The sequence below is a fragment of the Trichoplusia ni genome, chromosome 11 (assembly GCF_003590095.1).
Source record: "Trichoplusia ni isolate ovarian cell line Hi5 chromosome 11, tn1, whole genome shotgun sequence".
In the NCBI taxonomy this organism is placed as follows: domain Eukaryota; kingdom Metazoa; phylum Arthropoda; class Insecta; order Lepidoptera; family Noctuidae; genus Trichoplusia; species Trichoplusia ni.
This window is the reverse complement of record NC_039488.1, coordinates 4,744,205-4,761,360: the sequence shown is the minus strand read 5'-3', so window position 1 is coordinate 4,761,360 and position 17,156 is coordinate 4,744,205. Positions and strand designations below refer to the sequence as shown.

The window sequence follows — 17,156 nt, the reverse complement described above, 5'->3', positions numbered from 1 at the left end:
TGTTTTCATGGATTGTTTTTATGCGGCGAGTTTGGTGTAGTTTTCAAAGTCATTTTATAAAAATGGCAAATATTCCTCCGCGAAAAGTATCATCTTCTAGTAGAGTAAAACAAGATGCGTCTCCACTTCAAATACTCTTACAGATGGGATTTCCAAGACACCGGGCGTAAGTAGATTTTTAAACATGTTATTTATTATTATATGAATTATTCATAATATTCTATAATCATCAATAAAAATAGTTTTATGTACCTATGCGCTCGCTATGGACTTGGATTTTATTAAACATCTTCGACACTTTCGAACACCGTTTTTCTTGGAAACTGCAAAATTCTACTTTTTTATTTTTCTTATTTTTTCATTTACAGGCTCAAGGCACTAGCTGCTACTGGTAACCGCAGTGTCCAATTAGCATCTGATTGGCTCTTGACCCATGTGAATGATGGTCACATAGATGCTGATGAACCTAGAGAGTACATATTCTATGCCAGTCCTACGGGACCATTACTTAATCAGCTGCTTGAATTTTGGGACAAGTCTAAGGCTATCTCTGGCTGGAACGGGGCCCATAACTTTCCTCCTCATATTACTTTAGTTTCATTTTTTAAGGTAATTTATAATTAATTAATTCAATATTTTAATTTGTATGTGAATCAGTGAATCTCAGGTTTTATAGAAAATCTAGTTGACATGGCAAACATTGATCGATCCGAGAATAAAAAACTGACTTACTTCTTTAAAACAAAAACTAATAAATGTAAATTTACATTTTTAAAACTATATCAATATAAAAAGAAAAATATACATTATTTACAAAGCGTCAAAAAAGACAATAAATAAATAAATGTAAATTGATTTCAGGCTCCAGATGAGACTTCATTACAACTGGGTAAAGCAGTGAAACATGTTGTGGAGAATGTTGGAGACCCTCCAAATTGTCCTCTCAAGTTAGAGCCCTATGTGTCACATAACTTCATGGCATTGTTTGTCTCTGATGAACATGCGGACTACTTAAAGAGAATCGCTGTGCAGTATGTTAAACAAGTGTCTTCAATTCGTAAGTATTTAGCAATCATAAAAAAGTATGTATATCAGTAAAAAGGCTAAGGTTTTAAGACTAATGAAACAATGTTACATGTGCAAATATGTACAATTATGTTTTCACATATGACATTTAACTTTTGAATGGACAAATTTTACATGTTTTTACATGCAACAGTCTAAGTATGTTATCCTCCTCCTATTGACCTGTATAACATTCCATGTCACTGCACCTTCCTCCTGTACTCCTCATAGTTCCATGACTGTAGTGTAACAGCCTAACATTATTTTATAGTGGGTGTTATGGTGGATACTTATGAACATCTGGATGCATTGGGCACTTGTTTCCCATGGTGTACCATGCCTCAAGAGAAACCTATCAAATGTAAGAAAGGAATAAATAATATGTAGCATTCAATGGTGTTGTATTTTGCCTTTATTTTGCATTTTAAATGTCTTAATCTACAAGTCCAGGAATTGTTTGATAATAACTTTGCAGACTAAGCTCGCTTGTTATCAAGCTTATTTCGTTGTCATGTCAATGTGATAATTTCAAATTATTGTTTCGAAAATAGTAATATACTTAGGCAGTACGACTTCTTTGCGAATTATTTTATTCTATTAAGTACCTAATCTAGTTATCCTAATTTTCATTTAATGCTAATCACTCATGCTTCTTTGGTTTTAGGTAACTTCATGCTATTGTTCTTTTTATACCATATTTTTATTTTAATATTTTATTTATCACCTATTTGTAGGCTAGAGAAGTAGACGACACCCTTAAGCATGCCACGCGCTTTTTAAAGGTAATTATTTATTTTATGAAACTTTTACTTTAAGCATTAATATTTTTTTAGTTTACATATGAGGTTGCTGTTTTCCATAGTAGAAAACTAATATAAATGTACTGTCTTTATTATTGCCCGCGACTTCGTCCACGTGGTTAGAATTTTCCCCGTTTTTGCCACATTTTACATTGTATCTTCGCTCCTATTATTCGCAGCGTGATGTTATATAGTCAACGCAAAAATATTTTTTCAAATCGAACCAGTAGTTTCTGAGATTAGCGCGTTCAAACAAACAATCAAACAAACAAACTCTTCAGCTTTATATATTAGTATAGATATCGATATTGGTTTTTATTGTAATGTTAGCCTTTACAAATCGATCGAATGGATTGGGCCAAAGTGCGCTCGGGTGATCTTTAGACTCCATCGTAAGTAAAAGAAAGGGATTAGTATGTTATAGTTGGTGCGAGTCACTGTGGCCGCGCCCTCCGCTCAAGTCGAAGTCATTAGTATTGAAAACCTTAAAAAAAAGTTATAAACCGGTGCAAGCATGACCCCTTCCTCTGACTTACGCTTACCAATGGATTAGCTAATCAGCTTGGACGAGTACTGATTGCTCAGGGACGCAGCCGGGATATAAATACAGTCTGCAGTAATTCGCTCGAAGGGGCTTCTTTCACGCGCATAGGTATTGTAATTAAATTTACGACATGGGCTTACTGTATGCAAGGTGGACCGTGACTTATAACCAATCGATTTATAACCAACTAGCTGGTTCGGTGGTTCTGCCGTACTGATTTCTATATATCCAGGGCCCAACCCAAACTCATACAAAATAAATCATTCGAATCGGTTTAGCCGTTTAGGAGGAGTTCAAAGGATCAAACACGTACCGTAAATTTAATGATCAAAAGATTTATAAATATTGCAACGATTTATACTTGTATATTTATCAGGATTACGGGACTAGTCGGACCCAATCAGAGTCCTTAAACATGACCCAACAAAACTGTGTGATAGAGTCGACTCAACAGAAAATGTTTTAGTAAACTTTTAAATATTCATAATGGAATTTTTAAAACTGCATAAAAAAACTGGCTTAAAATAACGGTCGTGAGAAATTATTTTAAGTTTTAAATGTAAAACATTGGGAGTTTTTTGGATATCCCGAACAGACAATAGCTGAAAATTTAAGAGGAACATGTGCTTGCAATGTATTTGGAGATTAAATAACATTAATGTCACCATGTATTATTTAATCAGTCAAAAATAGATAGGTTCCGTTCAGATATTTATGATACATGTGATAACCGGTCCCCTGCTACTTGGTACCGAAAGCGCTTCAAATCGAATAATTGATGATTTTCAGGCACTTTCAAAAAGTTAAAAGAATTACTTGAGTAGATGCTCTTCTCTATTCTGTCAAGAATTTTAGCGCTTTTAATGTAGGTATTCGACATTTGCATAGTAGCTGGAAATCCTAAACCTCGAATACTAATTTATCATACTATGCAATCTGCATTCTTTCCACGTGATATTTGATAACTGAACGTATGACACTCATGTCCTTTTTATTGCTTCGACGAAATAAATGATTGTCTTGCTCAACAATATATGTGACCTCAAATTGGCACACAGGGACAATAGTATTATATTTGTTTAGTATACAAACGCTATCGACTGTGTTTGCCTAAAAGAAACGACACAATTAACTCTTTTTTTTTGTTATGAATATTCCTCTTTGTTAGAGTTCGCGTTTGGAGTTCTGATTTTTTACTTTAGATTAAAAATTAAACTGCAATGCGACTGAGCTCAACGGAGGCACGCGATTCTCGACTTTCTTAACAAGGTCAAATAAATCAATTTCGATAAAGCAATTGGCGTCTACCAGTTTTTATGTCAATAGGTGGGATTGTTTTAAGCATTAATAAACTTAAGAAACGATCCTGGAACTGCACAATTATCGTAAAATTTATTAAAATTATTGAACTGCTGATCTTATGAAAGCAATAAACAACAGAGGTTCTTTTTGCTTGTGTGAACTCAACTTTAGAATTTTAGCTACGTGGTAATTAAGATTGGCCTGAAAGGTCGCCCTTGTAAGGTGACAAGAGTTAAATAAAATTTGCGTCTTTTAAAGTATGAACTGGGATGGTTACCTACATTATTAAATTTGCATGTGTTATTTTTCAAGATATTCATAACACTATAATTTGGTTAAGGCTGAAATAATTTATATTCTTCTGTCAGTGGTTTATATTAAATTTATATTACCGTACGTAGTATTAAGTGTATATTATTTTAAGTGCTTATTTAGTGGTAGCCCCTATCCGAAATAGACCCTTACACATTGACACAAGCAGCTATTCACGTGCCCCTTAACAAATCTAGGTCACTAACGTCCTCATTTGTTGATCAGCTATCAACCTGGAGGCCCACGTGAAGTCGCTGCACATAACCTTGGCGTACCACTTCGACGTAGCGGCGTATGATGAGCTGAAGAGACTAGTGGATGATATGCAGCCATCGGACCAGCCCGGCTGGGAGCTCAGGCTGTATTCCAGGGATCCACGGTTTGCTAATCACCAGGTGAATATTATTACAGATTTGTGATGTAAAATCGTAGAACTGGAGTTGTTCTGTACATGGTAGATTTATAAAGCGTACCCTTAAAAATTCAATAGTACCTTTATTTGTGAAATTAAAAATAAATTACACAGATACGTGTCTTAAAACTTTAGACTTTTTGGTCATGCTGGGTTTCATAAATCAAAGTCCAAAATATAAAGATTTATTGAGTCACATATCTTTTAAAATGCTAATGGTATAATTTATGACGTTTTCATATAATCTTTATGATAAATCAAATAATGATAGCACTCAATGGTAAGAGTATGTCGCTCAACAAAATTGAATTATGTTTTTATAATTGATACCAGTGATAAGTGTTGACTTTATAAGAATATGTTTTGAACTAACAAATAAACAGATGAAATTGTTATTATATTTGTAATTAACACGTGGATTGTTTCCGCTAGGTATACAAAGTGACGCAAGGTTACGTCCCGAAGGCGAGCGATGAGCTGGAGCTCGTGCTCGGCGACTATATTTATATTGAGGAGAAAGAGTTCGACAACTCGCCCGACGGCTGGGTGCTCGGCACCTCCTGGCTTACAGGTCGGTGGCACTCTATAACTGCTAAAAACATACATCACTCAATAACACTAGCGTACCTGTATCGTTAGAGGCATATGGCAAATCCGTCGGATTGGGCCATCCCTGTCTCAATATGAAGAAACATAACCAATGATACTGATATTATATTTTTAATAAATGAAAATGAAGTCTCCGATCGAAGGCTCCCTGTCTGCCTGAACCCTCGCATATTGCCCTCTTGTCACCCTATTGTTACACCTCTGCTAAATATATTCCCATACAGTACTAACCTCTTTCATTTCATACAGAATATGAGATGTTGAATATTTAAAACAGATTCCAAGTCTTGATAACTGTATCTACTTATCCGCTTCCTCTGCGAATTCTAGTCAATATTTGTATGTAACTGTGCCACAGAGGCTGTACATACAAGTAGGAAAAGTTAAGGTTCCTTTATCAATAGCAGTAGTGTTACATCATTGTTTACAAATTGGCAACGCTTGTAGTAGCTCACGCGATAATATATCGAATTAAAAGTGTTACGCTTCTTAACGCACCTCGTGTGCCGTCACTTTGTGTACGCGCCCTAAAATATGCTAAAATAGCGCATCCTTGATAGCGGTCGCCTAGCCAATCGTGAGCAAGCGCTGTCAGCTGTTTTGAGAAAATAGTGTGGGGTTGTTTGGTGGCTCCACTGTGCCACAAATAGAATTTCAAGTTGCGTGAATTTAGCGTGGGTTAAAGTTCTCCTCGCCGAGTGAATACAATCTCTGATTGATTAGTGTTATCGGTTATCACGTCACTATGATTAATATAATCAAAAGTGTGCGATTGTTGAACTTGAAAATTGGAGGTTAGTGTTGTACTGAGTACAGTTTGTGTGTGCTGAACGTCGTGAGAGGTCATTGTCAATGTTTTCCCTGTGATACTGTTTACATTTTGCGGTTATATCAGTCTATCTTGTAAGTTTATTACTATTTTCATTTCGAATGTAATTTATTAACATCTATTATCGAATCTATATAAACTTCGATTACTTTTTAATATAATTAGAGGGACAACATTATTGATCCTGCGTTTTGTTGCATGGACTGTAAACAGTTGATAATTTAGTATAAATTATTAGAATATGGAATAGCGATAAAATAATGTAACGCAGGATGTTGATATAATCGATAAATTCTAGTTATTATGTACGTATAAGGAAACGTAGACGAGTCTAGTCATAATTATCAACTCTGAATGTAATAAAGGTCCACAATACAGTCCAATACAGAAATCAAACTCAAATAAAGTGGAGTTGTATTAAATCGATATTGCTTGTATCAACACAGCAGGGTCGTCAAAACGAAAGTAACTTGTAAATTTGACAAGGACTTAGTTTCTTTGTCATCGCATTGTATTATGTTTATAAGGAACATGAGGATTAACTTTAATTACAGCTTGTAAAACCCTATTCTATACAAACAGCGGCAGGTACCGACGCCGAGTCTATAAAGGCCGGCGTCACAATATCCACACCACTAGAACATTTTGCGCCGGCGTTGAGTGACGGCTCCGCTGTTCTATGAATTCGTATCCTAACGGCTCGTGTTGTGTATACATGATCTGTGCTAAACTGTGACGCCATTTGCGATTGTGATTTTGTTTAAGGAGTCAGTGGTTGCCTGCCGGCCGTGTTTACGCGACGTACCGCCGAGTCCGACGCTTGGACTCTACACCGCGCCGTATCACTTGGCAACAACAGTGAGTTCAATTATTGCTAACTTTTATTAAAGTCACTTACGATTTTTTTTACACATGTTGCCAAACAAAAGATCTAAACTTTCTATGTCTAACGGGCATGGTGTTTTGATTTGTTTATAAATAAGCAATGTATTATTATATTTATCATACACTTGAATAGTAAAATTTAATTTATTATAAACGCAAGACGATAGCTAATGTGTAGTCAACAAAAAATACATTCTAGTCCTAGATAATGATTCATCAAAATAAAACTATTTATTGCACCATGATTTTTAGATACTGTATGGTATAGGAAATAGGGTTGAAATTATCTCAGCTATAGTTTGTTGTGCATCGATGCTCAGGATTTTTTGGGATCTAGGATTTTTTGTGTTGTTTTCTACCCCAACCCCAATTGGATGCGCCACAGCCTCCTGGCGGTCGTAAAGGTTTGGTTTATTGACGTTGTATGCGTCTACGCGAGTATTGGTAAAAGTGTTTGCTGGATCCTTTGTGTAATATCGATCACAAAAGTGTCGCGGGAATTGTTTATATAATTCCACCGGCCTATAATTTTACCGGCGTGTATCGACAGGTGAGTGCGTGGACTTTAATCGAGTAATGATGCCGCATTTTTTTTTATCAACAAGTTAAAATGTTTCATGACGCAAAAATTGTTTATGTTTTCTACGTACAGATAGTTTATCCGCACAGAATGAATAATATTTCGAATGGTGTTATTGACCCTCAAACAAGAGAGTAAAATATTTTTACAAACCAGTTCTTATTGTTGATTAACGTCTTTTGTACAGGATCAATTTAGAAAAAAAGTTGACATTCAAAATAAAAAATAGGCAGATTTAATCAAATTACACGATACTCCCCGGTTTTTTGATAACAATTGCACCCTGCCGGTGGACAAACAAACAACGGCGACGACTGTACTCGTGTGACATCTTTATCAAATATTGTTTCTATTGCTATAAAATTTTAGATAATACGTAACGTAAAAGCTTTATAAACACGCCGACTATTTATAAGATGAGAGTCAAACGGAGAGTTTGTTTTGAATATAAGATCGGTCAATACGGATGTGCGGGACAATGTCTGTGAATGTGAATATCTCGAGATGGTCTTATATAATCGTGTTGCTTCTTTGTGTGGTAGGTTCGGACAGTAAGTCTGAGTCGGATTCGAATACGGACGGCGAGATGGCGACGAACTACCCGCACGAGGACGCCACGCAGCTGGGCCACGAGAAGTCTGAGGAGACCTACAAGGAGTGGGGGAAGTACTGGACCGCCGTGCAGACCGACAAGACTGACAGCATCCTGAATGTTACGCAGGGTAAGGCAATAGCATATTTTAAAAACGGAATTCAAAAAAGAGGTTCGATTCGTCTGTTTTTTTTTGCGTTTGTAACCTCAAAATAGAGAGTCATGGAAGGATTTGGAGGAGGCCTTTTCCGAGCAGCTGGACACAGTGAGCTAGAGGGAAAAAAAAGAAAACTTCAGAAGGTTGGGCTTTATGAACAGAATTTTCTTTTTTTTTAATTTAACGTACACTATTTGTCATTTGGTCCCATAAAAATTGCACCAAGTTTGAATTAGTAGTTCTTATTTGAAGCCAAGTCGTCTTATTAATTATTTCCCTGCACCATCTTGTGGTATTAATCTAGATTGTCTTACGACTTCTGCCTGTAATTGTTGTCTTATGATATTATCAAATCAGTGTTATTGACCTGTGTCATTCTAATGTTTATCCTTATCATTAAAAGAGTATAAGTATTTTATTTTTATGTTCGAAAGAGGTAAACTTAGACATTTTTTAAATTTACTTACACATAAATTATTTTACTCGTGTAAATTATGCCAAAGGCTTGGTCATAATACTTCCCTAGAAAATGGAATAACTGAAAACCTAAATCTTTGGTATAGTTGTATCTTTAAGCTTATCCAATACTTATTTATCGATTTCATCGTTAATGACATCAAACGCCGATACCTAATTAAAGTCAGAATAATCAGCTGATTGGTATTGATAACATAAATAAATTGCGACCAAAGTCCTTGATAAAATGCATATTGATTACAAAAACTCGAGGCTCAGAGAATAGAAGTTGCAATTAAATGTTATTTTATTATTTATCAAAATTTTATCTACATTAATTATTATTATTACTAAGTAATGACAGAAAATTATTCTTAACAAATGAACAATCGAATCAATGAAAAGTTCAAGTTTATTATATATTAAAATAAAATCTTGTTTTAGGACATGCCATCGACTGGAAAGCTAATAGCAATCAAGTGGAGGGTGGCCCCGAGGTAAGTGGCGTAATTAATAGTCATTAAGGATTACAAGAAACTAAAGAATCAATGACGTATTACATCGCGATTTAATAATGTCTGTCTACCGTCCATTTATTTTTTTACTATTATAAATACTATTCTTCCTAACCTTCAAACAAAATATTGAATACGTATTTTTATTTTTAACACATAACTAAGAAGTAAGTAAGATTAAAAGCACTTAAGATGTAATGTATGGTAGTTTGGGCTACTCACTTGCTAGTAAAAAGCGTACTAGTAAGTGACGTCACATGTTAATCACTGTATTCTCTTCATGTTTTCTTTAAGGATAGAATAAAATATACACATTATTTTGGTAGTCTCTCTGACGGACTTAACCTTTTTTTTTGTGTCAAATCAGCCCTTATTGAAGTTTGTATCAGAAAGCTTTCGAAGTGCAACTTTTATGTCACCCTCTGTATTTACGGCGAGGGGAGAACATAACTCGACCGTGCGAGTGACTCACTGTTCGTACATGTCGCCCCTTTACTTCTAATCGGTCAAGGGCAAGGTCTGTAGCATTGAACATAGCTAAATAGGGTTGTCACATCGTAATTTCTACTAGTATTTTTGCTTCCTACCTTTTTCTAATTGGTGTCTTACCTTATTCTAAACTTCGTCCTTTCTTTTTATTAAAACGCAATAATTTATTAAGTCTTAATATACGGTTTGGTGTTATCTGACTCGTTACAGACCAGTAAAAATAATTTTATTTTTATCAACTGTCCTTCAACATAAAATACATCTTACTTAGCATCAACCCTCTTTCCTGCTTGGATAAGGTCTGTGAGGTGCGTTACGGTCGACTGAGTTTTTATTATTAATTAGTGGTATAATATTACCGGTCTCCTGATAATTCTTTATATATAACTTATTAACAAGCATTAGCGAACCAGAGAACAAGAGACAAGTTTACAACTGGTAGCGTCGATTTATCTTGACCGGTACATAATTATCAGTGCCACCGTTAGGGTAAGGGGGCGAGGGTCCGAGTTGCCAAATTGGGGACGCTATGTAACCAGTGTGATCAGAATTGGTCCGTGACAGTAGATCTGGTGGATTGCTTTGCATTACCACGTATAAATGCGGGAAACGTTGCACGGCGGTTAACGTTTAGTCAGTAAGAGTTTGACAATACCGGCTTCCTCCCCCGAGGAATTGGTGCCCATGAGGTACCCCACACCTAACAAAAAAGAAGATCTAATACCGACTCTGTTTATTACATGAATAGACAAGTATTATCACATGCTATTACGTTGCAGCTTATAAAAATAATCTGAAAGTATATAATCTTAGCCTTGTTAAGTTTTATCTGATTTGGTCATTACAGTAGATAAAGAAGAGATAATATGACTTTCATACTTCGTTATCTTCCATATATCCAGATACCATAATAATAGAAGGATTCTTCGGGAATAATAATAGAAGGATTGTTTTTTTAATTATGCATTTAAATTTAACATGAAAATATTCCCAACAGCCCTATTATGTACGTTGCAAAACGAACATGACATAAATATCTCTTTAAAAAAAAATGTTTATCTGATGGAATCCGTGCACTACCGCGTTAATCATTAGAGTAGGCTATGTTCACCAGATAAGAAGATAAATATGTCAAATATGCACAAACAGCACAAACCATTCTGTACCCGTCTAGATAACTATAGTATGTTCATAGTTGTTAACTTCGTCTGCGTGGTTCCAGAGATATAAGATAGGATTTTATTTTTTAACTGCTCTGCTTCTATTAATCATAGCGTGATAGTATATGCCGTATAGCCTTCCTCAATAGAAGGGCCATCTAACACTGAAAAAATCTATCTAATCTGACCAAAAGTTCCTGACGTTGGCGCGTAAACAAACAACTCTTATATCTAGAAAGCTGATGATTCGTTTATGTATATCCCCAATATTTGTGATACTCTGTAATAATAGAATACATTTCATGTATAATTTTCCACATAGTTTTCTAAATAAAAATTTATTTACAGGGTAAAAAAGACAAGGGTCGTCGCTGGATATTCGCGATGCGCCACGGAGAGAGAGTGGACCTCACCTACGGACAGTGGGTGCCGTTCTGTTTCGACGAGGACGGCAAATACGTGCGCAAGGACTTGAACCTTCCCCTCAAGTTAGGAGAAAGGTAAACTATATACATGACTAACTGTTGATATAGGCTTTACCCGCGACAAAATGTATCCTATGTGTTAATTATAATAAACCTTAATTCATTTTATAAGCTATCTGCGTACTGGATTTCGTCCAAATCCGTTCAGAGGTTTTTGCGTCAAAAAGTAACAAACATCCTACCATACCACTTTCACGTTTGTAATAGAATTAGAATATATGATTACGAAATTAACTAAATTGATATTTACTATATCTTTTGTGCGCTGTCTGACTCCCTAAACGGCAATAGTCTTGATTTAAGAGTTCATAGAACTAGCAAGCACTGCTCATGGCCTTGACAATGAACTATGTAATAACGTGTCAAGAATAAAAATATTTCTAACCGTCTGAGTCATTGAATTGTCGTGGCCTTGGAAATGGCCGACTGTTAACATTTAAAAACTGTGTAATTCAATACTACTTGGCTAGGTATGGCTTGGCTAGAATATTTTGTGTTAGTTTACATAATTTATATTAAAATTTCGACATATAATTTCTTTACCTTAGGGAATTATTTCTAATGCTTTACCGATACCAACTGAAATTAAAATTTTAATGGGACCCTTTATTGACCCACTTTAACCGTGTTAGTTAATTAGGTAAGCAGGAATACGAACTAACTAACAAAATATTTAAATCACATGTTAATAAATAACCAGTGTAAGTGAAGAGTACCACCTTTTTACTGTTTCGGGGCTGTTGTGGGCTTCAAGACACGTAGTGGATTCCATGAAATACACCGAGTGTGTATCCGTTTGGGTGAAACTTCTAAGTTTTCAGCAAAAGCACTCACAAAGCGGTGAAGTGTGTTCAAAACTGGGTACTGTCCAATGTTATCTGACCTTCAAAAAGTGCTACTTAGTAGTCTAATTTGAACATTTGCTTTTGATTATGATATAAAAAGGGACCCCCTAACAAGTGCGATCCTTTTTAGTCCAACTTTGTAGAATTTAGTTTCATTATTCTCTAAGGAAATCATTTGAATTTTGCTTGTCATGAAATTTTAGCAAGCACTCGAAAAGTTATCCATAAATACTCTGAACGATTTTTTACGGTATATTTAGGCTGAGCAACATTTTCCCGCGAAATCACATTTTCTCTTAAGCATAAAAGACTTTATTCATAAGTAAAGAGATTTGCAGGAACACCTCTTAATTTTGTAATGGAATATTTCCTACAGTCAATATCTAGAACAATATAAATTTGTGTCCAATTAAATATATGTCTTGAGAACGTTCATTGCATCCTAATCAGCAGCTTTGTACCCAATCATTTTTAATTGTGATTGCATTATTTATTAGGATCAAATAATACTTGTCAATATTTATTGAATGTCGAATGGCTGCGTTTATTTACTTCGTATCATGTGCATTTGAGGAATTATGTTTATTTAATAATAAAAGTGCGTGGACTAAATAACTATACTCATTAGTTTGAACTTGTTAATTAACGAATAATGTAACTCATTTTTAAAATTCTTGCATTGTGTAAAGCAACTGCCGATATGATATATTTACTGGGTTAGCTTAAAAGTTAATCTAGACAAATTCTGATAGGCTATTCTTGGTGGAGGGGGTCAAAGACTGCCAATTATCTCTGTTTGATAGTCAGATGCTATAGCATAGCTATCTTTTAAAAGCAGTTATGGTTTATCGAAACAACAAACAAGGGAGAGTTATCATCAGACTGTCCGACAAAGCGTTGCTAACGTTGTTAATCTTTATTCTAGCTTAAGGTTCTTAAGTATCGCCACAAAAACTTAAAGCAAAAAAAATTAAAATCGTTTATTGCAATCCATAATGTACAATTACAGGTGGTAAAAATAAAATAAAATTTAGAAACAATTATGGGCCCTGTCACAGTATAAGTGCATATGTAGACCACATGATATCAAACAAAATCTACGATTCTCTGTCATGAGTGACATCATCTTAAATTTTACTTTGTTACAGGGTCGGTGGCAAGGAGTCTTACTTGAAGGACACTCCGCTGACGCGCGTGGGGCGGCTGCAGGCCTACCTGGTGGGCGAGGGGCTGCGCCTGGCCGGCGTGCCCGTCACGCACGTGTACGCGTCCGCCGCGCTGCGTTGCGTCGAGACCGCGCACTCATTCCTAGAAGGTAGCTAGAGAGGGACTTAATACTTTTTAGTCCAGACATCCAGAATATTAAAGCAGTTAGGAAGCGGTGGAGGGTGGGCGAAACTGGGTGTTTTGAACTGTCCAATGTAATTTAACCTTCAAAGAATGCTACTTAGTTTATTAGCCTAATTTGAATAAATGACTTTCGGTTTTGATTATTACCCTCCACCTGAGTATAGGATTTTGCAGATAAAAATGGCGGTGCTGCAATGAGGATTGCCTTATCGTTAAGAGATATTTTTTTCTTTGACGACTATTTCTATCACTCATTTATTTTCTGTGCTTAATTATACGGCAAGTGCGAACTAAAAAAACTATCTTTAACTTAAGGGTTGTTGTTTACAAGTGTTATTTTTTTCTAGGACTACAAGCGGATCCATCAGTGAAAGTAAAGGTTGAGCCTGGACTTTTCGAGTACAAGATGTGGCATCTGGCGAAGGGTATGGCGCCCTTCATGACCCCCATTGAGCTCTACAAATATGGACTAAATGTTGACCTGCAGTAAGTTCAGTTATAATAAACTATATTACTTAATAATTTTATACGCGGACTAATAATAATACTAGGACGTCCCCAATAAATTGGTGGGAATGAAAATAGACTGTGACAACAGTTACCTCTCCACCGAATCAAGAATTACATACTTTCATGATTTTGTAAAAATCACTATGTCGATACAGGAATTCAATATAATAATTTATTTACAGGTACAAGCCATACATTGACTTGGACATCCACAGTAACGAGACGTTAGAGGAGTACTACAAGCGCGGCGAGCTCGTCGTGCAGTCCGCTGTCAAGGACACAGAGAATGAAGGTAAGAGAGCGATTAACAAGATCAGACGACGTATCGACAGCTGACTGCACTGATAGCTATCACCTATAGGTGTAAACAAGACAAAATAAACAAATCAGTGGTTCTTAGGGTGGCCTGAGAACCACGGTTTATATCAAACTATACTTATTCAAATTAGCTTGAAGCGCTTGGAACGGCAGTGACATCGGACAGCACCCCGATTCGCCGTCAGTGCGTGCCGTGACGCCGGTATTCGTAGGACAATTACTTCTTCTGCATTGCAGTCTCGGTCACGTGGAAGTATAGTGTAATATAACGCGGAAAAATAATCATCTTTATAAGGTGATAAAGAGGCTAATAGACGTGCACAAACGTCACTAAGTACACAATTAAGTACTCGGGCATGTCCTGATTATGTTGAGGAACACACGTAGTAAACGTTTTGTTAATCTATAATTTTTGTGTAGCATTAATGATTGTTTTCAGGAGTTTCGATGGAAAATATTAATTTTGAGGGTTCTGTACCCAAAAGATAAAAATGGAACTCTATTACTAAGGCTACGCTTCAGACCATCGGCCATCAGGCTTTATCTATCTATAATAAAATATCAAGGTTTTAGCAATCTTGTTATTATTAACCTTTTTTATTGTTATTAACCTATTTGTAACAAACCCTCAGTGTCGCGAACCCGACTCGTACTTGACTAGTTTTTCATATATTTTTAATGAACACAGGTGGCAACATAATATTCGTGGGCCACGCCGCCACTCTAGACGTGATGGCGATCGCTCTGAAGCGTATGAACGAGACCAGGAGCCAGTACCCGGAGTACAAGATCCACAACAACCTGCTGCGCGTGCCGTACTGCGCGCTGGGCGCGGCGCGGGACCAGCCCTACGAGGTGGTGTGCCCCCCCTGCCCGCCCTCCATCAACTCCAGCTCCGGCCGCTTCGACTGGCGCATGCTGCTCGACGCATAACGACGCACTGCGCGTCCGCATCATACTATCATGTGATAACTATTAATCAGTAATATGTTTAGGTGTTGCATTTGGTCTCCGCTGATAGTGGCTCCCTTTTCACAAGCCCTAGAGTCGTACTACTGCCTTTTAAAGTTAGGACGTTGCAGTAGTGGAAGCATGAGGACGTATAACTGAGTCTCGCTTGCACATCTGTCGTTGTCTTAACTTCAAAACGTGTGACGTAGTGGTTGTCTCGACCCTGGGTAGCCGTACAAATAACACCGTTACGTGGGAACTTAACGTACATGGCTATTTACTATTCCCCCAGCTACTCCGTACTCCGGTTTGTGTGAAAAGCCACTAACAGTAATGATTAACGATTTTATCATTGTACTTATAATAATTTTCCGCTTGATTAAATTTGAAGTGTCTGAATAGTGACACATTATACTATAGCAAAGTCATCGTGAATTTCTATTCAATTGTTTTTAGTAAGAGGAAAATTGATTTGAATAAAATAATGTGACAATCACAATGACGGTGCTTATTTATAAATAACTACGTTTCGTAAGTTTATATAAATGTTCATGTGGTTTGAGTACTCTATATTAGTATAAGATGTATTACTTTCTAGCACGCTTGCCAATAAATTAATGCGGCATATGTATTAATGTTTTTATTGTGATCTCATTACTTGACTGCTCTACATATTCATTATAACGCAGTCATTGTAATAATACCAAGGTCTTGTTCTACTAGTATTATTCTTCAGTGACCAAATGCAAATATTCGAAACAGTAATTTTTTTATGACAATATTATTTTCTTATTTTAAAAAATTCTTCTAATTTTTTCAAGGAAATTTCCTATAGATTTAAGAATGCTTTGTATGTTAGTACGTAATTTGTTAAAAATCATTGACGAAATATTGTGTGTGATTTTAACGTCTCGAAGTATATAAATATTCGATCGTACAGGTAACTATGTAACATTCCTGTTAAGTGATATCAGAACATACATGTATTAAATAATCGTGTATTTATAAGTGAATAAACCTAAGTAAACATGTTTCCTCTTTAGATTTCAAGATAAATACAGATTCTATAATTTATATTCATCTTCACCGTTGCCGCGTTGGAATGTTTCTTAGATTTCTTTTAAGGCGGAGTTATTACTAATATTTACAGAATGGGCATACAGGTCGCATATTTACTTTTAGCAGTTAACGTCCTAAATATAGGACCTTATAATTATACACTGTGATTAAAAAAGATAAGTTCCTGCACGTTTTTGCTTACAATAGGTATGTAACAAATTAATTTCCGATTAGCAATCCCAAGAAAGGAAGTTGTTTAATTTGTTATTTTCAAGACAACAATAGTTAATATCCGTGACACATCGAGCTGTTTCTAATCACATTACGCCAAACAGCTGCATATCTGGCGCCCTATTCTGATGTTTACAATGGCCGCTGAGTGAATGGCATTTGAAATTATTCCTATTCCCTTAAACATTTTTTCAACAGACTAATTAGAAATTTATTGTATTGACCATGCGTATTCCACGCCGCACTGAATTTCCAATTATTGTGTTGCAAAAATGCGTAGAATATTTCGAAGTGACAATTTAATAGAATTTCCATTCATTCATCGGCAGTTGTAAACAGCAGAATCGGGGCCCTGGTGTGACTCGACCACGAGCACTCGTTCCTACCTATCTTCGCTACTAATGTACATACGCTATGTATATGTACTTCATCGGTACCTGTGTATTTTAGTGGACTGTGTTTACTTTGTATGCCTTACTAGACTGACTAGATATATGTTCAATACACTCGTATTAATGTTGATTATATTTGTACCTATGTGAATCTAGGTAAATAAATGTCTTAATTAAAGTGTAATGGTTGTTTTCTTTTTTGTGCTAGGTACAATTTCGGTGAAATTTTAAAAAAAAATCATATTTTCCAGTTGTCGGTAGCCCTCTGGCTGTAGATCAGTCATTTCAGTGTTACAGTGACTCTTCCT

At 35.9% G+C, this 17,156-nt stretch overlaps 1 protein-coding gene across 3 annotated transcripts; it reads left to right on the top strand.

Moving 5' to 3' along the window:
* Nucleotides 1–4: 4 nt before the first annotated feature.
* Nucleotides 5–17,032, top strand: LOC113498900 (protein UBASH3A homolog). Of its 3 annotated transcripts, XM_026879090.1 has the most exons (14): nucleotides 5–166; nucleotides 369–609; nucleotides 862–1,057; nucleotides 1,337–1,426; nucleotides 4,249–4,418; nucleotides 4,868–5,006; nucleotides 6,639–6,731; nucleotides 7,881–8,060; nucleotides 8,988–9,040; nucleotides 11,056–11,207; nucleotides 13,186–13,352; nucleotides 13,735–13,873; nucleotides 14,080–14,189; nucleotides 14,904–17,032. In XM_026879090.1, the coding sequence occupies exons 1-14, from the start codon at nucleotides 21–23 to the stop codon at nucleotides 15,146–15,148; spliced, it is 2,121 nt and encodes a 706-aa protein (XP_026734891.1). In that variant the 5' UTR covers nucleotides 5–20; the 3' UTR covers nucleotides 15,149–17,032. The 3 variants fall into 3 exon arrangements, with proteins under 3 accessions (XP_026734891.1, XP_026734892.1, XP_026734893.1); XM_026879091.1 differs by lacking the exon at nucleotides 1,337–1,426 and having other exon boundaries at nucleotides 6–166; XM_026879092.1 differs by lacking the exons at nucleotides 5–166; nucleotides 369–609; nucleotides 862–1,057; nucleotides 1,337–1,426 and adding an exon at nucleotides 1,817–1,847.
* Nucleotides 17,033–17,156: the final 124 nt, after the last annotated feature.

What these genes read in the sequence shown, in the direction of transcription:
- LOC113498900 (XM_026879090.1), top strand. Translation starts at nt 21, where the DNA reads ATGCGGCGAGTTTGGTGTAGTTTTCAAAGTCATTTTATAAAAATGGCA. An exon ending in CGGCACCTCCTGGCTTACAG is followed by an intron (nt 5,007 to 6,638) that starts GTCGGTGGCACT and finishes ATTTTGTTTAAG; the next exon opens with GAGTCAGTGGTTGCCTGCCG. An exon ending in CGCGCACTCATTCCTAGAAG is followed by an intron (nt 13,353 to 13,734) that starts GTAGCTAGAGAG and finishes ATTTTTTTCTAG; the next exon opens with GACTACAAGCGGATCCATCA.